The 24,908-nt window shown below is 44.9% G+C and overlaps 1 protein-coding gene across 2 annotated transcripts; it reads right to left on the bottom strand.

Annotated features, from left to right (window-relative positions):
- Nucleotides 1-8,243: 8,243 nt before the first annotated feature.
- On the bottom strand, nucleotides 8,244-24,888 carry LOC129163508 (uncharacterized). 2 transcript variants are annotated; one of them, XM_070551677.1, is made up of 3 exons: nucleotides 22,296-24,888; nucleotides 19,316-19,409; nucleotides 8,244-9,546 (listed from the first exon to the last, which is right to left on the bottom strand). In XM_070551677.1, exon 1 carries the CDS (start codon nucleotides 24,886-24,888, stop codon nucleotides 23,122-23,124), a length of 1,767 nt encoding a protein of 588 aa, XP_070407778.1. In that variant the 3' UTR covers nucleotides 8,244-9,546; nucleotides 19,316-19,409; nucleotides 22,296-23,121. The 2 variants fall into 2 exon arrangements, with proteins under 2 accessions (XP_070407778.1, XP_054597289.2); XM_054741314.2 differs by lacking the exons at nucleotides 8,244-9,546; nucleotides 19,316-19,409 and having other exon boundaries at nucleotides 22,052-22,455; nucleotides 22,851-24,888.
- Nucleotides 24,889-24,908: the final 20 nt, after the last annotated feature.

Below are 24,908 nucleotides of genomic sequence, written 5' to 3'. Positions count from 1 at the left end.
GATTTTTTTATCTAGATGTAAACTACAATTACTACAGCCGTGGTACTTTGGAAAAGAGCTACGACATTTACACTGCATCTCCTTTTTTACACTTGACTAAACTTTAATTCTGTTTGTAAGAAAAGCCGATCGTTCACTCAGAGATGGCAACATGCAAAGGATTCATATAGAATCCTTACATGTGAAGGAGTCTGTTTATTCTGACTCAGAACATCCTTTAGTCGCTCTTCAGCAGCAAATTTTAACAGAGGCTTAATTAATATCTCATTTTTAGTGAATTCATTCCACGATTAATAACAATAGTGATAATGATAAAATCATTTCACAGAGTCAGGGATTCTTTATCTAAGAGTTTATTTACAGTAATTTGCTTTTACTTAATTCCACGTTTTGCATGATCTGATTAAAGGTATTGAAGGTTTTAGGAAGTTGAAAAATTAAATGGAAGTAATCATTTTTAATGACTTATTATTTTAGAAACTTAGCAGAAAGCTGCTCAGTTTCGTCCAAAGTCATTGAAAACTGTTAATCATTCATCAGCTTCCTTCATCTGTGATAGTGTACAACCGCCATGTTGTTTTTTTATAACCAGAGTCTGGGCTGCCTGTCCCTCTGCACGTAATCTAGGAGTTTTTGAATATTAAATCAAACTGAATCAAGGTACAGACTGTGTTAAACCTCCAAAGTCAATACTGAGGTGTAGTTTTAATTTTCATTTAGGAAAATCTCACACACACACACACACACACACACAGTTTCACTATCTCCTGCTTTATACCCCTGCACCCCCACCCCAAACTCCTGAGGCTCTAAAGATGTCTGTGACATCTAGAGCGCTGGAGAGGAGAGGGGAAACAGCGAGGATCAAAAGTTGAGAGAGAGCCGACGGAAGAAAGAGATGTGCATCGAGAATAAGATTGGTGGGAGCGTGGCGGTGTCGAGGAGAGTGGCACAGGAAGAAAGAGGAGATAAGGAAGAGAGGGATTGATACAGGAGAGCTACGAGGAAACACTGTGACCTACTAATGCAGAACTGAGGAATTCTCACTGCTGACTCCAAACGCATTCCTGCAAATATTAACCCCCACCTCACCGCCTCCGTCTGCTCCTGAATGCACAAGGCAGCCACCTGGCCGCTCCATCAGGAAACCATTCAGCGATAATCTACTCACTCACTGGAAATAATTCCCACACCATAAACAAAGGGAGGAATTTCATAAAAAGCACTAAGATAAAAGGTATCACAAACACGTGAGTGTTTGTCTGAATCAAGACCATTCAAACTATTTTACTCATAGCTAATAATTAAACCTGATGGTTCACTTTGAACAGAAGAATTTAGTTATTTATATTTTACATTATTATAAAATGTGAATTACACAAAGAACTTTCCCTTTTAGGCAGCAAAGGTGTAATTAAACTTCAACCTGTTGAACAGAAGACATTCAGACCACTTGTTCTGGCTGATGCTTGAAAAATGGAGGGGTGGGCGTGTAGCACGTCACATGATCCTTGATTATGAAGCCTGGATGAATTTGTAAAATTTCTCTACATTTGTTTTATTTTTGGCACCCACACGGATCTGTTAGGATTTGGGTTTTGGAGCATCTCCCTGGTGTGTTCTTAAATAATGTTGCTAGGATGTTTTCATGTAAAATAACTGAACTGATGTTTGTTCTTTCCATCGTGAGCTGATGTTCTGTAGATGCTTCAGCTTTTGTTGTTACATTTTATTATGGCTGCACTGATTTATAATGTTGCTCCACTTCAGATAATCCTCTTTAATCTGGTGACTGCACGCTGCATTGACTGCATTTAGTCATTTATCAGCTAAAGTGTGCATAAAATAATGATAGAAGAGATAATTTATTGGTGGAAAACAACTAAAATGTTGTTATAACAAAACTACAAGGAAAAACCGAGAACAAGGTCAAAGCACGCAGAGAGAAATGTATGTGTTACTAATAAATAAGGAACCACTAAATGTGGAGCGTATTCCCAGCTTCATCAAAGCAACCGACCGTGTTTTACATAATGTTTGTTTTGTTAGCGATTAACATCACCACTGGATGAGTGTAAGGCACCAGTTCGAAAAGCTGCGACAAAACACAGGACCAGTTCGAGGTTTTAACTGGTGCAGGACTCCGAGTGCAGTGCAACAGAAAGAAACATTATCAGCTCTGTGCTAATAACACAGAGAAGCCCTTTGGGTATCCAGATGGAGCTCTCTGTGCTCCGGCCCCATTTCAGCCCCCACGTCCTAGAGAAGGCAGACAAACACTGATGCAACTGGAACACTGGGTCCAGGGGGAATAGTTCTCACTCAGGCCGTGAGAGAGCGCGAGAGCACATCCACAGCAGTCACATGGTGCAGCGCTCCCGCTCTCTGCACGCCGGACCTCACTGCCTGCCGTGTGGGGCCTTTTTTCCCATCTCTTTCACACCAGAACTACATAATTGATAGCGAAGGGCGAGTTATGTTTTATAAAGTGAAGCACATTAATGGCTTCCTGTCCACTCGAATGTTTAGATGCGCTGGGATCAGTAAGTGGCGGCGTTGAGTTGAAAAGGTTTTAAGTAACAGTTGGGCTCTTTTTACTCTGAACATCCATGGCAATCCATTATTGCTGCCAAAGTATTCAGTGTTGTGACATCAAAGCAGCCCCGTGGAGAAGCACTGAATGACTAAAATGATTCAAAGTGTTCTGATATGAATGAAAGCTTTTTCATTTTAGAGGTTTACAGCAGATGTATCACACCCCCCACCCCCCCTATGTTAGTAAAAATTTACCTTTTGATTTATTAAATGAGCAGAAATCAAACATTAACTAGAGCTGAACTGAAGCATTTGTTACAATCACACAAACATGTGGAAACATTTTTCTCACTAAGACAAAGAACCACGAAAACTGAAAGAAGTAGATAAATCTTGTGAGTTGATGAGAATGACCTGTCCAGTACCTGTGAGGTGGATTAAAGTTTAAAAATGCAGAGTGACGGCCCTCAAACTGAAGGATAAGCACCAGGAACCATAGCCGCGCTCCCGCTGAGGGGTAGCATCACGGCACTCACTCATTCAGGCATTAAGGTCACTCTCCTGTATAATTATCTTGATTATTTTGGCGATAATTTTAGAGCTGAAGTGTTTAGAAAATTACTCAAATGCATTTGCAACAATATCAGTGAGAGGTCAGCTGATCCGCCAGCCCCCGAATACATAAATACCAATCGTTTATTCATTCATCTGCTTTTTCTGGACAACAAAGTGAATCAGGCTTTTATTTACTTATTTTTTTGCAGGGTTAAGACAACAGCTTGTTTTCATGCACTCGTATTTATACCACTTCAACAATAAAGAATTAGCAGATTGTTAGAGGTGTTGCTGTTGTGCTCAGGTTTGAATAAATAATCTATAAGTTTCAGTATTTGAATTCAGTCATGTGCTGATAAAAATTATTCAGCTAATCCACAGAAAAACTCTGAAATGGATGCTACATATTTGTGTGAATCTGTGTATAGAGTTGCAACAAATGGCACAAGCACTGTTATTATTTTTACATTTTCTTCACTCGTCGTGAATTTAGAATAAATAATCACTATAAATAAATACTGGTGCTTTCTTAGTAGTTTGGGTCATGGATGGTTCAACTTGAACTCAGTTTAAGACCAGATCTGTCCATATGAATGACTCCAGCTGGATAACTGAGCATATTCAACTCTGTTCTCTTCAATTCCAGCTTGTGAAAACCACCTTTGAAGGTCATCCATGAGTTCCCAAGACTACAATAATCCTCCTGGTCACCTCTGATCCACCTCCCAGAGAAAGCCACCTCTGTTCTCTGCTAAACGGCGCTTCGTGACACTAAGACAGGTGGGGTATCTGTTGGTCTGTATCTGCGGCTTTTGGACTGAGGGCCGGGTCGGACTCTTGATGAGAATGGATGAGGAGATTTCACAGGTCCTCCACATGAGAAGGATCACTTGTCAGTGTTAAACAATGGAGGCAAGGTTTCCAGAGAGCAGAACGGTAAGCGTGTGTGGGCAGAAAGCTTTCGAGGCAGAACAGCGTTAGCCGATGCTTAAAGACACGCAGGAGAGGTCTGGTTGCTCGGAGCGAAACAGGGATTCATTTGGAGACCAAAAACAAACAGTGACGGGAAGTAGAGGGTGGGACGTGTCGGTTCCAGAGTTGGGAGGATGATGGCTTAATTATTCAAGTACTTTGTGGCATTCTTTGCTTTCATATCAGATGAAAGTAAGAAGAAACAACAGACAAAAAAAATAATTAAAAAGACCAACAGACCGCAGTTGATATTTACAATTATCGACTGAATAATGGCATAGAAAGTGTGCGTTCCGACCTCGTTCTTCCCTCCTCTCGGCTGGGCCCCAACATCAGCCTTTAGCTCCAACCCAACTTGTTTCAGGCAAGTCCTCTTTAAGCAAACAGGAATAATCAGCCAGGCAAAAGCAAGACTGGATTACAGGAGAGGAGACGGAAAAGAAAAAGGTTCCAAAGCAGATGAAAGGAACATTTGGCACCAGAATAAATCCGAGCACAGAATACAGATTCATGGAAACGACCCCATCATGTAGATTATTACTTCTGATTTAAAATAGCAGTTTAAGGGAGGCGTGATGTTTCAGAGTAATTAGAAGTGAATAGCTTTTTACCTTTTCTGTGCTTCACTCCTGATCCAACTTGACTCGTCTTCTCTGCTCTCTCATCCTTTAATCCTGAGCTTTTCTTCTTTTCCCCAACTTGCATCTCTATGACACTCTCAGCGGTGTCACATTCGACCCGCTCTTACCTCATCTCCTCCTCCTCATACACAACTATTCTTCATCCACCGTCGCTCAGCACTTTGAAAGGAAACATGCCTTATGGACAAAGGAAGTCGGTACAGTGAGGAGGAGCTCAGGAGGGAAAGGCAGTGAATAAAGTCACAGGCGGTGAAGTGAGAGGCAGGCTGATCCACCGCTGCTGCTGCTGCTGATGCTGCTGCTCAGTTTGTGGCTGGTGCTGTTGTACGGACCGGTTCCGCCATATGTGATGCTCAGAGGAGAAAATATCAAAAGTCTCAGCGGTACAGAAGGGGTGCTGGCAAAACGGAGCATGCAGGAGGAGGGAGAAGACATCAGTCACCGTGTTTGTGTGTGTGTGCATGCAGGGAAGCGATGAAGGAGAGGCGAGAGGGAAGGAGGGAGGGAGTTAAAGGTAGGAGGGAGCATAAGTGGAGAAGAAAAAAAGGGGTGGAGATATTTTTCCTCAGTTTTCCTGTTGGCAATTTTTGAAAAATTCCTTCTATTAATGAAATAATACCCATGCTGCCTTCATGGACACAGCTACGGTGTCAGTGGGTTCATGATGTGCCCGCTGACTACAGTTTTCTAGTCACTGAGCAGTCTTTGGCTAAAACCAGTTGTGTCTCTAAGCCTGTGCACTTGAACTCAGGGAGTGCTTTTCTTCCTCAGTGTACTTCCCCTCTGCTGGCCCCCCAGCACACAGGAAAGAGACTCGGCTTGCAGGAGACACGGAACAGGACAGAGGGGCAAAAAGGGGCAGAAAAAGAAATGCAGATGGGGGAGGGGAAACATTTGGAAATGGTGCTTTACGGATCTGGAGAATCCATTCGAGAAACACACATGAAGTACAACTTCTTTTCATTTAGACAGCAAAAGCTTTTATAAAGCGTTCATTCGAAAGGGAAGGTGTGATGATGAAGCCATCAAATGCTTTCAAATGTTTAATTTACAAAATAAAGTACAGATGTGCATCTGTAACATGGTGAAAGCAAGCGGCCATGAAGAGCAAGGCTGAGGTCAGACCATTAAGGACAGGATCACATGTATGCTCAGCATCTCCATGGCAACTTCTGACATCCAGGTGAAATGTTTCTTGATAAAACAACTCTCCTTTTGTGTGGGTCACAAATTGACTTCATACAAGCTTCTGCTTTTCTCTGTTTTCTAATGAGTGAAAAAAGTGGAAAGTCTTCTCACCTTGGCTGATTTCACTGCGGTGGAGTTGGAGGAGGAGTGAAGGGAGTATGCGTTTGATAGTGGACCAGCTGGGTCACACTGCTCTTCAAGGTGCAACCAGCACCTGGTAATAAACTACAAGCTCAAATCTCATCTTAAAATTAAAGTGTCTCAAAGGTGCCGATACCTTAGGCTGCAGCTCGATGATTGACTTTGTTGTCGTCTCATCTGAACTGTGGCTGCATGTCTTGGACAGTCTGGTGACGAGAGGGGCGAAGCCGTCAACTGACTAAACGTATTGTGAGGGTTTGTTGGGAATGTCTGGTGGAGTCTCCTGTCAGAAGGAGCTTCAATTCCTACCTCCAACAAAATTTTGAACACATCTCTGCGTTTTGCTGCTGGCTGGATGATATTGGATAAAGGAGGAACAGTGGCCCTAGCACAGAATCTTGCGGGGCACCATCGGTGAGTTTAAGGGGTCTTGTTCACAAGTGAGGAAAAGATTGAGTGCAAGATCATTAGGTGGAAGGTGCTGCATCTGCAGGTGTTGCACCTGTCTGTTGTGGTGAAGAGTGTTGAACTAGAAGGCGAAGCTCTCAGTTTACCGTTCTGATCACGAGCTTTGAGTCGTGACCGAAAGAACAAGATTGCAGATATAAGCGGACAAAATGAGTTCTCTCTGCAGGGTGTCTGGGATCTCTCTTAGAGATAGGGTGAGAAACTCGGTCATCTGGGAGGGGCTTGAAGTAGATCAGCTGCTTCTCCACATCGAGAGGAGCCAGTTGAGGTGGCTCAGGCATCTAATTAGGATGCCCCCTGGACGCCTCACTGGTAGGGTTTCTGTGCACGTCCAACTGAAAAAGAGATCCAAAGGGAGACCCAGGACACGCTGGAGGGACTGCGTCTCTCGGCTGGCCAGAGAATGCCTCGGGATTCCCCGAAGGAGCTGGTCCAAGTGGCTTGGGTGAGTGAAGTCTGTGCCTCTCTGCTCAGGCTGCTGCCCCCGCGACTCCTTCCAGATAAACAGAAGAGAATGGATGGATGGATTAACAAGGAAATATCATTCAAACTGTTTTGAAACAAAATTAAGTCCAATAGTTAAGTAGTGGTAATATCCACAGACAAGCGCACAGGAGAGTGTAAATAATAAATCAGAATATAAATAGATTTACTTAAAACTGACCTTTTCCGTATTTTCCACACATGTAATTCTGAGCACCAAATCCAACACACTGAACTACTAAAATACGTTACTTAGCAGTGAGCTAAGTAGGATTATGAGACTGGCCTCCCTTTGTGTCTTTTCAGGCTTTTTAATGAAAAAACAGGTTTGGTTCAACTGAACTATGCATTCCCTTTGAAACTGTTCAAATTTATTGCCAAGTTCACCCACGATGCACTTGAAGACGGTCATGAATGTTGTGTTTAGACTCCAACCAAGTACAGCAGAGAAAAAAAGGTAATTAAAACGTCAGCAACTGAATGAAATGTGGTGGGAAAAGACTTTTTTTTACTGATTTAACTTGTGTTAAAATGTAGATGAACTAAATATAACAAGATATGAAAGCTGATGGGACGCGCTCTGCTCCAAAAAAAAGAGGACAAAAAATTCTTGCAGATAATAGAGTCCAGAAGCCTCAACAACAACAACAACAACAACAGATAAACAAAGCCATTTTGTAATAATGCATTTACTCTAACAAATTTGACTTTTGTCTTGTGGTTACAGGTTATGTCTTCAGAAAGTGTTTAAAATGTTATTTGGGTGACCACTGGCTGCCCTTGGTGGCATCATAAAACAAAATATATGATTATGAAAAAAAAAGTTGATTTACAAAAATAAATAACATATGGAGTAAGTCTTCATTATTTACTGTTAATAAGAGCAAATATTACCAAACCACATGAATGCCTTTGCTGATTTGTTACGCCTACCCTCAGATGTAAATGGTAAATGGTCTGTATTTGTTTTATGTTTATGTTTATTTATTTAGCCGACGCTTTTATCCAAAGCGACTTACAGTTTATAACCTATAGGCATGTTGTGATCTGTGGGGGAAACCGGAGTACCCGGAGGAAACCCACGCATGCATGGGGAGAACACGCAACTCCACGCAGAAAGGCCGCAGCCGAGCCGAGTTTCGAACCTGCAACCTTCGTGCTGCAAGGCAATGGTGCTAACAACTGCACCACCATGCAGCCCGTTTTTGTGTAGCACCTTCTTAGGATTCTAACCCCCCCCCCCCCCCCCCCCCCCCCCCCGAGGCGCTTCACAACACAACAGTCATTCACACACTGGTGGGGATGAGCTACGATGCAGCCACAGCTGCCCGGGGTGCACTGACAAAGACAAGGTCTGCCAAGCACTGGCGCCAACGGTCCCTCCAACCACCACCAGCAGGCAAGGCGGGTTAAGTGTCTTGCCCAAGGACACAACAGCAGCATTCTCTGGTCAGAGCTGGGATAGAACCTGCAATCTTTCGATTATTGGACAACCCGCTTTGCCTCCTCCTACTGAGCTGCTGCTTTCCCACGTAAACACTGGCTGAGTCCAAATTCAGGGACTGCATCCTTGGAAGGACCCGGCCTACTCGGTCCACACAGGCCAGGTCCTTCCTGTGCTGCTAAGACCAAAAGTGAGCCACTGTGTGTTTGAATGGTGTAGCTGCCTTTACCTCAGCCTTCACCCTGTCTCCTAGCAACCACGACAGCGCTAAACAGAAGTTAAAACTAAACTAAGTTGCACTACATGAAGACATACGGGACCTACTATACAAGCTTTTTTATGAGGATATTTCCTGATTTTGCAACAAAAATATCTAAAAATGCAACAATGCAAATAAACTACTGTTGCTACAAGCAGGGGCAGATTTAGGACTGAAGAAGATCCTGGGCTTAACACACACACGCGCGCATGCGCGCGCACACACACACACACGTACGTGACACTCACTGGTCAACATCATACATGTCATATACCACATAATTTTTTATCTGAAGCTACATATTGAGCATATTCAGGGCAGAGTATTGTTCCTGTTAGTGTTTAGTGTGAGATGATAGTAAATATTCCCTTTCTTTCTCCAACAACTTTACCTGATAGTAAGCTAACTTTAGGCAAACCAGCAGCACAACAAATATTTTCAAATAAGACTCACAAACCTGAGTCAGCACCAGTCTCATCAAAGCTGGGGTTCTGTCGTTGTACTTTTGGTCTAAAAAACGTCCTTATGTCCATCTTCACTCATGCGTTTCAGGCAGAGACTGTAGAAGAAGCCGGCTGCTGAAGTGTTTCTTCTTCAGTGGTGGAGGATCAGGCAGGCTGTATACAAACTACTGCCAGCTGCTCCCTCTCTGTTGGACTTTGGTACTGCACGTTACTTCCGCGATTTAGATCCGGGGCTTCAGCCCAAGTAGCCGGGCCTAACACCGCCCCTGGTTACAAGAACAAAAACCTGCCTATTTCTCCTGAATTTGAATTTGGACACCTGGTTTCTTCTCTGTGATGTCATCGGCCTTAAGATGTAACTTGGGAGGATGCAGTCCCTGAAGCTGGACATGGCCACTAAAGGAGAGCAAAAAAGAATGAGGTCACTAAAGACTGCGTGGCAGTTTTTCTGTGTGTTTAAATGAAAATCAGTTCTAATCTATAAAGATGCCAGTCAGAGTTCAGTTTCAGTTTGGCAAATAGGAAATTCCTCGTGTTAATCCCTCTTACAGACAGAGCTGTTTGTCCCACTGAGGCCTAATGTAAAGGCCCCGTGCGTTTCTGAGCCAATGAAAGCTTAAACTGCAAATAATAATTAGCACCCAACCAATATTTGTTTAACTTTTTAATTTTTACCAATTGAGTGACTATACTTCACAGTGAAAGGTGTCGTTTATAAGCTCCAAAGTTAATATAACTCAGGAAGCTTTTTTGTAATTGTTCTGCATTGATTTGGTGAATAGCAGCATGGCCATTTCTCACTCCAGCTGCCTTCATTAGTGGGTTGTTTGGCCACAGCAGCCAGCTATTCTCAGATGTTAAAATGACCACGGTGCAGCTCAGACAGCAGAGGCACAGCAAAAGTCTGTGAATTTGTCTGAGGATGTGCTGCTCGAAAGCTCAAATATGAGATAAAAATCAGACTTTTACATATCAGGAAATACTGATAAAACTGATAAAAGACTGACCTGGCAGGATCCTAAATATTCTCAGGTGTAATCCTACCCGTCATGAATCTGTTTAGTTTCATTCTTGAATCTATAGGCGACTGCATGCCTGACGGTCTCACATTCTACTTATAGGGAGGCATACCAGCACAGACTATAAATAAAAGGTGTCATTGTGGTGTCAGATTTTAAGGAGGAAATGGGAACTGCTATTTTCATAACTTCTGTTGACTATTGCTTACTTTCTGGAGTCAGAAGCAACTTTTTGAAAAGAGAAAAAAAATGATGTTGTTTATTTAACAAATAACCAAATCAAAACATAATAAATTAGATATTTCTGCACAGAGCACTATATACAAATATCTATCTATACAAACAGAAGTCAAGTCAAAGTCAGATTTAAAGAGACAAAGTGTAGTTTTTAACCAATAATTTCTGGAAAAATCCTTCAAAATTGTGTAGAAAATGAATGAAATGATGACCAGTTGTTGAAAAATATTGACGGCTTTGTAATAAATAACCATAAAAACCTGGTCTAAAATACATGAGAGCGGGTCTAAGTCTGGGTGATGCCACATTAGATGCCATGTTTCCATCTACGGGAGCCCATGAGGACCAAATGCATTTGCTGATTTGTAACAAACGGTTACAAAACTTTTGTCATTCTTAAATTTAGTTGTTTTTACACATTTACCTCTTCACTTTTTGCCAGTGATGAAAGGGAGTCTGATGTGCTTGTTATTTTGCTAAATTTTCCGATCCCTAGGGCTTTTTGACCCTAATAGGCATCCATTTGTAAAGTCTTACTCCAACACAAAAATACTGCTTGCTTTAAACGATTTAGGTATCTACTGCCCCCTATCGCCAGGAAAAATACACACTGTCACTTTAAGTTGATCAATATTTTCTAGTTTCCAAAAGTCCCTGGCTTCATGAAACCAATCAGCTGTAATAAACATGACCCACCTACTGATCTCTTCTGCCACTGAAACATCTCTCTTTCCACACAGTCTCATAGATATCCAACTGGGAGGATCTAGACATCAAATCCACCCCTCAAACTTATAGCTGCTATTGCAAATTTGGAAAATGAATTAGCTTAAAATAGTTTTTCATGCCAATTAACAACGTTCTAACATAGTATAGGTATAAAGTAATTGTGGAGATTAAAATACAAACAAAACATTAATAAACTGGTTCTCTTGCATTTGTCTAAAAACCTTCACCAACAACACGTTTTGGACTGAAAGCAACCATCGCACCGTCCAGTTGTCGGTCTAGCCGAGACCACCACACTTCCCTGCATCCTCCATTTATTAAGCACTGGTGTGTTTAGCAATAGAACACACTGGTGTGAAAGGTTCTCGGCTCAATAATATCAGAGAAGGAGAAACAGCCTGTCATGGTCCGTGGTGAGCTGACTGCAAGTAACCTGGCTTTTCCCTCTGAGCATTTTTTCCACAGGTGGGCGTGTCTGAGAGCTCCAGCTGCAGCTGATCTCCTCATCAGGCTTAGGGGATTTAAGGAGCAGTGCGACACATCAACACGCCGGATGATTACTCTGTTTGGGTAGCTTCAGCCTCAGCCCGATCCTGAAACTCGTTTTATATTCTTGTGAACCTGTTGCTAGTAAATACCTTGATGCCCTCTCCTGCTCCCCTCCAGGTTTCTCTCAACTCATCACCAGCTCCAGAACAAGCCCGGATCTCAGTTCTACCTGACGCACTGCTTCATTCCCTGGCCGCCCGCTCTCAGCCGCTCACCAACCAACATCCATTCCTGCTCCTCCACCCCTGGACAACCTATACCTCACCTGTGGATCTCATCAGCTCACCCGGACCTGACAAGCCTTCCCGTTCCATTACTACTACCGAGTAACAGTAAGACTAGTCTCCAGATAAGTTCCCATTGTTTTCCGCCATATATTCACTCTGTCTCCCTCCTTAGAGACTCTCCTGGATTCCTGCTGCCAGTCCTGCATCTCGCCGGTTCCCGTCTCTTACTTTTTTCATTATTTACTAATAAAGACCTTTACTTACATTTCCTGATCTCCGTGTTTGGATTCAGCATGTCGTGGGTCAAGAAATTGCCACCCAGACGTGACAGAATCATCCGGCCACAAGTTGACTCCATTGCAAAATCCAATTCGTCCGTTAACTTCCCGCCTGTCGTTTCCGAAACCCTCTCCCGTCATCAACACACCATCCATAGTTTGCTGAAACAGGTATCTGACTCCCACCAACGGCTACTCCATGTGAGCAACGTGTTGCACCGCCTGACTAGCAAGCTAACTCCCCCGGAACCGTCTGATCAGTCACCTCCTGTTTCTCCTCCGTCCGCACATCCGGTTCCGTCTCCGGTTATCGACTTCCGGATACCCAGCTCTCTCCCATTGGAGACCTATTCCGGTGAGTTCGGCAGATGCAGAGGGTTTTTGTTTAGCTGTCAGTTGGCTTTTAAAAGATCGCCCGAAGCATTTGTCTCAGATTCAGTTAAGATCTCTTACATAATCGGATTACTCCGAGGAAAGGCGTTAGACTGGGCCGAGGCTAGGAGTCGTGATGCCGGTTTTCTGAGTGGTTCCCTCTCACGGTTTCTGTCCGAATTTAACCAGACTTTTGACTATTCTGAGTCCCCAGCTGAAATCGCAAAAAGGTTGTGGAATCTCCATCAGGGAGATCAGACCGTAGCCGATTTCGCGATAGAGTTCCGCACACTGGCAGCGGTTTCCTCTTTAGATCACGGTTCACTCCTCGGAGCATTCACCCAGGCTTTAAACGATCGCCTCCAGGATCAGTTGGCGTTATGCCAAGAACCCCCCGACCTAGAATCGCTTATAAGTTTAGCAATTAAGATAGAAAAGCGTCTCAAGGAACGTTCTAGGGGTTCTCCAGTATCCCTTCCCCCACTAACCCAGTCCAAGGAGTTTCTGCCACAAGTTACGGCGCCATCTGGAGACGAGACCAGGCAGAGAGGCAGAACAAAATTAACCCCAGAGGAGAGACAATGCCGCTTCGCTTCTAACCTCTGTCTCTACTGTGGTCAACCAGGTCACCGACTCTCAAGTTGCACCCTGCGTTTAAAAGGGGCAGGTCCACCAGTAGTTCCGGGAATACTGGTGGGTGCGAATGAGACTTCGGAATCCCGCTGTACTCTGTCCTGTGCCATTATGTTTAACCAAGGCAGTTGTATGTTGAAGGCCCTGTTGGATTCAGGCTGTGAACGCAATATGCTGGATAAAACAGTCGTTCAGAAGCTGGATATCCCCACTATTCCTCTTCCAACTCCTTTGAAAGCATCATCCCTGGACGGAAGTACACTCACCACCATCACTCACCAGACTGTGCCTGTAAATTTACTGGTATCAGGTAACCACCAGGAGAGTATTTCCTTTTTTGTGTTTCCGTCTCCCCACTCTCCTGTAGTTCTTGGACATGACTGGCTTGTCACCCATAATCCCCAAATAAATTGGAGAACGTCTCAGGTTGTCGTTTGGAGTTCTCACTGCTTAACCAACTGCCTTCGCTCTGCTTCACCTTCCAGTGCTGCACCTACCCCCGATCCACCGGTTCCTCCCGACTTGTCAGGAGTACCAGAGGAGTACCACGACCTTTCCCTCGTTTTCAGTAAGGACCGTGCCTCCTCTTTGCCCCCTCACCGACCGTATGATTGCGCCATCGACCTCTTGCCGGGCGCCCCACTACCATCCAGCAGGTTGTATAATCTGTCTAAACCTGAACAAGTCTGTATGTCCACCTACATACAAGAATCGTTAGCTTCCGGTTTAATCAGACCATCCACTTCACCCCTGGGCGCAGGTTTTTTCTTTGTATCCAAGAAAGATGGTTCCCTGAGGCCCTGCATAGATTACAGGGGTCTCAATCAGATTACAGTTAAGAACAGATATCCACTCCCGTTACTTTCCTCAACCTTTGAACCTGTACAAGACGCCACTATCTTTACTAAACTGGACCTGCGCAATGCCTATCATCTCGTTCGTGTTAAAGAGGGTGATGAATGGAAAACTGCTTTCAAAACTCCTTTAGGTCATTTCGAATACCTGGTCATGCCTTTCGGTCTCACAAATGCCCCTGCCGTATTCCAGTCCCTGGTCAACTCAGTCCTCGGAGATTACCTCAATCAGTTCGTTACAGTATATCTGGATGACATCCTGATCTTTTCCAAATCCCCAACAGAACACCGCCAACACGTCAGAGCCGTTCTTCAACGCCTCCTGGAGAACCGCCTGTACGTGAAAGCAGAGAAATGTGAGTTCCATGTTCCATCGGTCAAGTTTCTCGGTTTCATCCTCGAGAGCGGGCGGTTGAAGACGGATCCAGACAAGATTCAATCAGTTCTCTCCTGGCCTACTCCCACAACACGTAAGCAACTGCAGCGTTTTCTGGGTTTTGCTAATTTTTACCGCCGATTCATTAAGAATTACAGTCAGACTGCTGCTCCACTCACTCAACTCACTTCCATAAACAAACCATTTATTTGGTCTCCCGCTGCTGAAAAGTCATTTCAGGACTTAAAGAACAAGTTTACCCAAGCTCCTATTCTCACTCGTCCCGACACCTCCGCCCAGTTTACCCTGGAGGTTGATGCCTCAGACTCTGGTGTCGGTGCGGTTCTCTCACAAATCTCTCCCTCAGATCACCGTCTCCATCCATGCGCCTTCTTCTCTCGTCGCCTCACGCCTGCCGAGCAGAATTATGACGTCGGAGATCGGGAACTACTGGCCATTAAACTAGCTCTGGAGGAGTGGCGGCATTGGCTGGAGGGAGCAGAACACCCCATCATTATTTGGACCGATCATAAAAACCTGGCATACTTGAAGGAAGCAAAGAGACTAAACCCCCGACAGTCCCACTGGTCCCTATTCTTTTCCCGTTTCCAATTCCTTATCTCTTACAGACCCGGTTCCAAGAACACCAAGCCGGACGCTCTATCCCGTTTGTACTCACCCGACAAGGACCCAGAACTCACCCCGATCCTGCCACCATCCTGCATCGTGGGCGCTGTGGCCTGGGACATCACCAGAAAGGTGCAGGAGGCCCAACAAACTGAACCAGATCCAGGTACCGGTCCTCCTCATAAAATGTACGTTCCAACCAGGGTTCGTGGTGATCTGATCCATTGGGCCCACACGGCAAGATTCTCAGTTCATCCTGGGGTCGGTCGAACCCTGGCTCTCATCCGCAGAACCTTCTGGTGGCCATCCATGTTTAAAGATGTCCGTGAGTACATCAACGCCTGTTCTATCTGTGCCCGTAACAAATCCAGTAACCAACCTCCAGCCGGACTCCTCAACCCTCTGCCTATACCCACTCGCCCTTGGTCTCACATAGCTTTAGACTTCGTTACTGGTTTACCCCCCTCTAATGGTTTTTCTGTCATCCTAACAGTAGTTGATCGTTTTTCCAAATCCTGTCACCTGGTGCCTCTCAAAGCACTCCCATCCTCTGCCGAAACCGCCCAACTTCTGATCAAACACGTTTTCCGTCTGCATGGCATTCCTTCTGAAATACTGTCTGACCGTGGCCCCCAATTCCTGTCCCGCGTTTGGAAGGAGTTCGCTGACCACCTGGGGGCCCGTGTCACTCTTAGCTCTGGATTCCACCCACAGACTAATGGACAATGCGAAAGGTTGAATCAGGAGCTCGAGGCCATGCTCAGGTGTGTCTGTTCCTCCAACCCCTCTAGTTGGAGTTCCCAACTTCCCTGGGTAGAGTACGCCCATAACGCTCATACGTCTGCATCCACTGGCCTGTCTCCATTTGAAACCGTTCTTGGCTACCAGCCTCCTCTTTTTCCGTCTACCCAAGATCCTCCTGTTTCCGCTCCCCAGTTCATTCGCCGTGCCAGGCGCGCCTGGTTCCAGACCACGGCGGCTCTGCAGAGGACTGCAGACCGTAACCGCCGCCTTGCGGATCGACACCGACGACCAGCTCCGGTGTATACCCCTGGGCAGAAGGTCTGGCTGTCCACCAGGGACATCCGCCTGAAGGACACCAGCAGGAAGCTGGCTCCCCGGTTCATCGGTCCATACCCCATTGTTGATGTCATCAGTCCGTCCACCGTCCGTTTGGCTCTGCCCCCGTCCATGAGGGTCCACCCTGTTTTTCACGTCTCCCTGATTAAACCTGTCCTCTCTAGTCCCCTGTGTCCTGCTCCTGCTCCTCCTCCGCCGGCCAGGCTCGTCGGAGGTGGTCTGGTGTACCCTGTCCGTCGCCTCCTTGATGTCCGCCCCCGGGGCCGTGGTTTCCAGTACCTGGTGGACTGGAAGGGTTACGGTCCCGAGGATCGCTCCTGGGTTCCCCGCTCGTTCATCACGGACCCGGACCTCATCAGGGACTTCGAGGCCTCTCGGGCTTCCTCCTCCTCCGCCTCCTCCTCCTCTGCTCGGCCGCCGGGTGGCGTCCGTTGAGGGGGGGGGTACTGTCATGGTCCGTGGTGAGCTGACTGCAAGTAACCTGGCTTTTCCTTCTGAGCATTTTTTCCACAGGTGGGCGTGTCTGAGAGCTCCAGCTGCAGCTGATCTCCTCATCAGGCTTAGGGGATTTAAGGAGCAGTGCGACACATCAACACGCCGGATGATTACTCTGTTTGGGTAGCTTCAGCCTCAGCCCGATCCTGAAACTCGTTTTATATTCTTGTGAACCTGTTGCTAGTAAATACCTTGATGCCCTCTCCTGCTCCCCTCCAGGTTTCTCTCAACTCATCACCAGCTCCAGAACAAGCCCGGATCTCAGTTCTACCTGACGCACTGCTTCATTCCCTGGCCGCCCGCTCTCAGCCGCTCACCAACCAACATCCATTCCTGCTCCTCCACCCCTGGACAACCTATACCTCACCTGTGGATCTCATCAGCTCACCCGGACCCGACAAGCCTTCCCGTTCCATTACTACTACCGAGTAACAGTAAGACTAGTCTCCAGATAAGTTCCCATTGTTTTCCGCCATATATTCACTCTGTCTCCCTCCTTAGAGACTCTCCTGGATTCCTGCTGCCAGTCCTGCATCTCGCCGGTTCCCGTCTCTTACTTTTTTCATTATTTAGTAATAAAGACCTTTACTTACATTTCCTGATCTCCGTGTTTGGATTCAGCATGTCGTGGGTCAAGAAATTGCCACCCAGACGTGACACAGCCGGCTGCTGCCACTTCAGCTTTAGGACAAACTACCAGACTCCCAGAATTAAAAACCCTGTTTGAAGTCACGGACAACAGAAGAAGTGTGAATCTAGAAAAGGGGTGACCAGTGTTTAGAGTTATCTCGTTTCCTTCAGCATCGCGGGTTTCAGGTTCCAGCTGAAGCATCTCAGGGACGATACCTGAGGGTACATGTCTGATATTCAAATATAACAAACATAAGCTCATATCATATAGTATTGATGAAATACAATCATCAAAACCAACACAGACAGCATCTAGAAAGCAGAATTCATTGTTCCATCAATTACATCAAGGTGTCCATGTCCTGAAGCAAGTAGCCTCAGACACCAACACCCCCCATGATAGATCTATTAGCCTAATTCATGTTTTCAGACAATTCCTAATGAAATGGTTCCATAATCTAACTTGCCTGGCGGTAACCAGGTCTGGGTGCAGCCAGTGACATTGAACATAGCTTCACAAATATTAATGAATTCATCTTCTAAGGAGGGAGGTACCGTAATTTCCGGACTATAGAGTGCACCTCAATATAAGCCACACCAACAAAAAATAAGGTTTTCTACACACACACACGCCGCACTCTAATACAAGCCGTGGCACAGCAGCCACATGCAAGTCTCCGGCGCACAGCGCATGTACGGCCATAACCAGGGGAGGAGTAAGGTGTACAGGGGCCCATAGGCTACACTTGTTTGGAACCAAAAATGCTTGGTTCTTCTTATCCTATATTCTTATCTGCAGATATTTATTATAATTAGGGCTGTCAAACAACTAAACATGTTAATCTAATTAATCATAGGGTATTTGTGAATTAACCATGATTTACCAATATTTTCTGTCATTTTCATCCATTTCACCCCAGCAGCCAGGATCCGGATTTAAGTTAGCATCCACCATCAGCGTCACCTGGCTAGGACCTTCTGCCGGGCTCCCGTCAGAAACTACTTAGCTGGTCTGCCTCTGCCCCCAAGTGGACAATATCAGCTTCTCTGTGCTAGCATCATGAACCGCTGCCGCTCCAGCTAGCATAGCTCCGTTGTCTTCATCGTGAACATCTTGCTTTTCTATAACCTGCTGTTGGGTCCAGCAGCAGGTTTAAAATATCCTGACAATTTGGGGATTTTCTGCAGAAGATTTTTGTGCTTTTGTTATTTGATCCTCTGCATTTTTCATTTCTGAGCGCCGCTCTCATATTTTCTTTCTGACATTTTTTTCATTTTCCCTCGTTAAGTGCAGCAGCCTATGATACATGATTATGACGTGTCACGTGGCACGTTACTTAACTCAAGACCGCCACAATGTTTATCCAATCAGTGTCGCTTATGATTTTGTCGGCCAATACAGTTGAGGAATATTCTTGCATGTAAATTTAAATGCGGCAACATATGAACTCATACGTGTAGTTTCCATGATGAGGGGGTATGGATTTGAAATAAAGTCTTCGTGGTGCCGGCTGCTTGCATGTGCTAAATTAAAATGAGCACTATCTTTGATTTCCACTCTTGACTTCCACCTGTTTCACTTTCTGCTAAAGCGCCCCCTGTAGGTGAAGGAAAGATTTTTCTAATCACTTTCAAACTTTTTGGATCTATAAGCCTAAGTGAGCGAATCTTGATTAATGAGACTGCAGACAAAACCGGGTTTCATAACAACCAAACATTTATTATAAATAATGGGAAGAATCTACCTTGTTGGCTTGTTTTGCCAAAAATAATAATATTTAAAAATGAAGAAAGGAAGAAGGAAGGCTCTAGTTTAATGCACCGAGGCATTGACCCACTAGCAGGTAGAGAAGGGATGGTGGAGGGGTTGGAGGGGCTGCTGATAAAGGTCAGAGGAGATGTGCTCTGAATTTGCAACTATTTTCGTTGGAGAAGCAGATACACGTTTAGCCGCAGTGCTGGTGAGCAAAGCGGAGGAAGATGGATCGGATGCCAAGAGAAACCCTTCTCCCTCCAAATGCAGACAAACCATTCCCCCCAGCCCAAGGACAATCATTACCTGAGGGAAAGCGGCAGCATGTGCGTTAGGGGAAGAGATGCTTATACTGGCACTGATCTTGAAAGGGCCCCTACAATCGATTGTGTTAAGCTCCCTGTGAAAGAGAGAAATCAATATGTTTTTAAAGGAGAAGCAGGCTGCATGGGGTGTGTGCGTGTGGGCCTCATTGATACAGCGTCCGCGTTCAGAAAGAGGCTGCTCCTGAAAAAGCACTATCGCATTTTGAGGTCAAGTGGTTTCATTTCCAGTACTTATCTGGAAAATTGTGACATGTGTGAGAAATATGTGAATAGAAAATAAGCATGTGTGTGGATGAAGTGTCCCGCTTTGGGTTCCAATCATCACAGCAGACTATTGGCCAGCGTCTGCGGAGAGCAAACGACACACAGAAAGGGAAAACCAGTAGTTTTCAGATGGAGAAAGTTGCACAGATACAGGTGGAGTCTACAGGGTTGCATCAGGATTAGCAAGAAGAAAGATTTAAAAAACACCTGCAACTTTTTGACAAAAGTAATTGTTTAAAGACACGAAGAAGCAATCAGTCTTCGAGTTAATAACAGGGAGTGCCCACACAGGTTCAGCTCTGGGAAAGAGAGTGGGAAGAAGGTCACCAAGAGCAAAGACTAAGGCAGACAGATGGAGAGGAAACAAACACAGAGAAGGCAATTTAATTTCCATCAGCTGGCAAAACAATGCTAATCAATACAAAATACACCCACTCTACAAGACTCTCTACCACTCTCATCAATGCCCTGCCTCTCCATTTCTGTCTCAGGCACAGTCTCAGCGATAATTTTCTCTTGACTTGGCATTTGGGGCAGAGAGTTTGATCCAGAAGAGCCAGAGGTGAGGAAGGAATCTCTGCACTGATCCAACACGCTGTCCTCAAACACAGACAGCTAAAGGGTTTTGGGTTCATTGGGCGGAGTCACAGCGAGATGGTTAAAAATAAAGACAGCAGACGTAAAGCTCTCGACGCATAAACACGTGTGTGTGTGTGTGTGTGTGTGTGTGTGTGTGTGTGTGTGTGTGTGTGTGTGTGTTTATGCAACATGGAAGACTCAGGAAAGATAAAAGCGACAATACGTTTCTAATAAACACTCCACCAGCATGTAGGCTAAGAGGGTGGTGGTGGTGGTGGTGTGTGTGTGTGTGTGTGTGTGTGTGTGTGTGTGTGTGTGTGTGTGTGATTCTGAGTAATGACTGAGGAACTGTACAGTTTTTAGACTTTTTACTTTGTGTTTTAGTTATATGACACTGCAGCTTTCTCCTCAACAGTCCAGCACCTACAGGAGACACCAGACTGCCCCCTGGTGGTCACAAGGCAAAGATCCCAGTTCACCTATTTTTTTCGAGTGACTTTGGCAGCGAGTGTAGCAGCGTTTTCATTCAGTAAACATTACAGACCAGCTCCATTAATTATGACCTTCAAAATGAATTAAACTATAATACAGTGGGCAGGCAGTTTCATCTCCCAACACACTTAGCCCCTGGTTTTATATCCCAATCTAAGTGTGATGAGTTTGCTTTTCCCCTTTTCACTGAGAAAATCATAAACATCAGATCGATCATTAATTTCTCCACGTCAATCAACACAACCAGACCACACACGGCTACAGCCTCAGCAACAGTCTGGCTAGAAGGCCTGCTTTCAGTGTAATTAGTGCTAAAATACTAGAGGACATACCAGTAGTAATGATTTTGAATTCACCTGCCTGTGGTCTGGACACCCTACAAACTAAGTTCTTTAAAAATGTTTTAGTTGCTTGAAAGCTGATGAACTGAAAGTTGTTAATTGCTCTTTGATATCAGGTATTTTTCCTAAATCACTGAAAAGCGCTGCTGTTAAATCCCTCATAACAAAAATGAAATCAGATCATTTAGTGATGGATAACTAAAGACTAATCTCTAATCTCAACTTCACTGGGACAATTATTGAAAAAGCAGTTATGATCCAACTAAACAATTATAATTTGCTTTGGTGTACCGCGACATGGCTCTTGGCTCCGTGTCAACACAGCGCCGGTTGACCCTCCCAGAGATGGAACCGTCGACAAAGGCGGACTAGCAGATTTTTGACCTCAGTGGACCAGCAAAGCCTGATATCCTTATTCAGCTTACCTAGTTTTGATTTTGTTACTAAGCAGGCCGGGGGTGCCTTCACTTTGGAGTCGCTCTACTGCGTTTTTTTTGCTAAAAACACCCAGAAAAACTCTGTTAGCTTCGGGTTAGCATGTAGCTAATGTCCCGCTGATCTCCGACCGTGGAGCATGATGTAAAAGGCCACGGTGCCCGGCTACTATCGCAGCGGTGCTCTGTTTGTAATTTAACTGACCCAGTCCATATTAGATCTCCACAGGTGACCAGCATGACTACAGCCTCGCACAGAAGCCAGTCACCTGTGCGGGTGGGCTGCCCCAGAGCCTCTTCTTAGCTTCATCTGAAGATTAAAACACAGTAAAATTATAATAATGTTCAAGAGCTGTCTGATGTCTAAAGGTTAAAAATACCTCCTTTTAGCACAACCATGTCCAGTAAATTCACAAGAGAATAGGAAGAGAACAAACGGTCCACCTGACTTAATGTGGTCTGTAACTCAGCGTCAGAACTGCCATCTCTGTGTATGTGTTGCTGAGATCTGGAGGTATTTATGGATGCGTTATTGATCTGAAATAAACTGACTCACAGCTTGTTATGGCTAGAGCTCTGCGGTCAAAGGATCAGTGGATACAATGCCACATTTACAGGTCACTGTTTATTGTTCTTAGAAAAAAAATCACAACTAAATCTTAAAGAGGAGAAGTTGAATCAAGATATTGAGGAAATCCTTTTCAACAGAGTTGGTAACATAACAGTTTTAGCTGCAGCACTGCTAGAGAAAAAGTACAGTATCAGAAACAGCAGCAGAACCAATTGTTTGTGTGTGTAAAGGTAAGTATAGCACAGATGCAACAGAAATTAGAAAGTTTTCAATAACGACCTGTAAAGGAGGGTTTGGTTAAAGCTAGCTCTTTCCAGGTGAGGTGGCTATCAATATGGTGTATCTGTTAGAATACAGGTAGAGGCTAGATGCATCCTTTGCTGTAGATCCAAATCTTTAATCTCGGTTGATGGTAATCATTAACAGCATTGACAACAGTCTGAAACAGTAAACATAATTATTAATGAACCTTCTCATTCAATACAGCAAGGGGGAATGAGGCAAAACACATTTATCTTAATTAACCAACTTACAATCAAATAGAGAAATTCAAACAATAGCGCCCTCTTGTGGCTAACTAAGATCGCCATAACTCACTCATGTGACACTGTCAGCCTTTACTCACTAGAGCAATTATAAAGTGGAACTAGAAATGAAATACAACAAAATAACTCCTCATGTCATTAACATCAAGGCAAACCAACTTTAAATATTTTTTCATAAAAGGAAAGAAACGTGTTGGACATAAACACTTCAGTAATTCAATACTCAACTAATATTCCATAATTAAACGGAGGAACTTAATAATACAGTCTTAAACATTAAGTGACTCACTTTCTTGCATTAACATAATGCTGTCAACATCAACATGACTTGCAGGAGAAGGAACGCTTGTCTCACATGCAGGTAAAAAAAGGAAAAAAAAGGGAAAGTTCTAGTGCTGGAAGTGAGCTCACTGTGAAAGGCTCTTCAAAATAAAGGCATGTCACTTCCTGAATTCCCACCAAAATGAAACCAACAAATTTAATAAAGGTAATATATGAAATTCTGAACCTTTTATACAGCCGCCCCCAAATGTGTTCACACATTTGCCATAATAAACATGTTAATTATTAGATGGGGTCTGTTTGGTTGTTGGTTGGTCTTCTCCTGAAGGTAGCGATGGAAGAACTATCATTCTAGCAACCGGTCTGGTGTACAAATGTCCTTTGATGTTCACATCTGCAGATCTTATGCAGCCATCTTCACTACGGTGGGTCTTAACGACATATCCAACTGGCCATAAAGCTCGTGGCATCTGTGGGTCCACCAACATGACAACTGTCTCCTTCAGGAGCTCAGGAGAAGAAGATTGCCATTTTAGTCTTGTCTGCAAGTTAGGAAGGTACTCTTTGATGAACCTAACCCAGAACTGGTCAGCCAGGATCTGGGAGTGTTGCCAGCGTCTACGGCTGAGGTTCTCAGACTTCGGGTAGACTACTTGAGGCAATGACCCATCAGGCCGCCCCATCAGGAGACTGTTGGAAGTTACTGGGTCTACATCAGCGATATCTGTGGAAACATACCCTAATGGTTTAGAGTTTAGGATGGATTCCACCTCCAGAAGGACGGTGAGAAGGACCTCTTCATGGATAGGTTGAGAGCTCACACAAACTCGGAGGGCTGATTTCACAGAGCGTATTTCTCTTTCCCACACACCGCCAAAGTGAGGGGATCCTGGGGGATTAAACTGAAATTTTATCTGTCGCTTGGCAAGGTGTTGCCGCAGGTCATCGGCCATGTTTGAGAAAGCCTCTTTAAGTTCTCTTTCTCCTCCTCTGAAGTTGGTTCCTTGATCCGACCACAGTTCAGCAGGTGTTCCTCTTCTGGCAATGAACCTCCTTAGAGCCATGAGGAATGCATCGGTGTCTAGGCTACTCAGGAGCTCTAGATGCACTGCCCTCATGGTCATACATTTAAAAATGATTCCCCATCTCTTCTCATGTCTTCTTCCTATCTTAACTTGCATCGGCCCAAAACAGTCCACCCCGGTCGAATAAAAGGCTGGTTTAAACAATCTTAGCTGAGCAAGAGGTAGATCTGACATCTTTGGGACAGATGGTTGTCCCCTCCAACGTTGACAGTCAGGGCATGCCCGCTGTCGTAGCCCAAAACCTCCAGTTGCCAGGATGCTCCTCAACCTATCCACAAGGGACTTTGCTTCTTCGGATGAGCCAACACTCTGTAAGCAGTTGTCAACATAAAAACATTTCTCAATGGAATCACGTAGGTCTTCCCCTGGCTGAGTATGGTCTGTTACATTACGCTGCAAAGCGTACGTAGCGCAACATGGGCTAGAGGTTGTCCCAAAAGGTAGGACTTGCCACTCGAAGGTCTTTGGGGGCTCATCTACCTTCAGACTTCGCCACAGGAATCTCAGTAAGGGACGATCCTCAGGTATAAGACGAACCTGATGAAACATTCCCTTAATGTCTCCACTGACAGCTATTGGACGTTCTCGGAATCTCAATAAGACTCCCAACAAAGAAGCTCCAAGTGTTGGGCCAGGTAGTAGGAACTGGTTAAGAGATTGTCCAAGGTATTTGTGTGAGCAGTTGAAAACTATGCGATTCTTCCCATTGTGGGTGACGAGATGGTGGGGGATGTACCAGCTCTCCTTTGATGGTTTCTCCTCAGAAACCTCCTTTACAGCACCTGCATCAATTAGTTTCTGCATTTCAGTCTTATATGCCTCTGCTCGACTGTTCTCTTTCAAGAGCCGTCTCTCGGTACTTCGAAGCAAAGGCATGACAGATTCCTTTGGCGCCTGCAGGAGTGGCATGTGGTCATGACGGAGGAGGGGTGTAGCGTACCTGAGAACTCCATCCACCATGGTACGAACTGTCTTATTCT

Source organism: Nothobranchius furzeri, chromosome 5, assembly GCF_043380555.1.
Source record: "Nothobranchius furzeri strain GRZ-AD chromosome 5, NfurGRZ-RIMD1, whole genome shotgun sequence".
NCBI classification, from domain to species: Eukaryota; Metazoa; Chordata; class Actinopteri; order Cyprinodontiformes; family Nothobranchiidae; genus Nothobranchius; species Nothobranchius furzeri.
The sequence above is the reverse complement of the archived record's forward strand: the minus strand, read 5'-3'. Positions and strand labels throughout refer to the sequence as shown.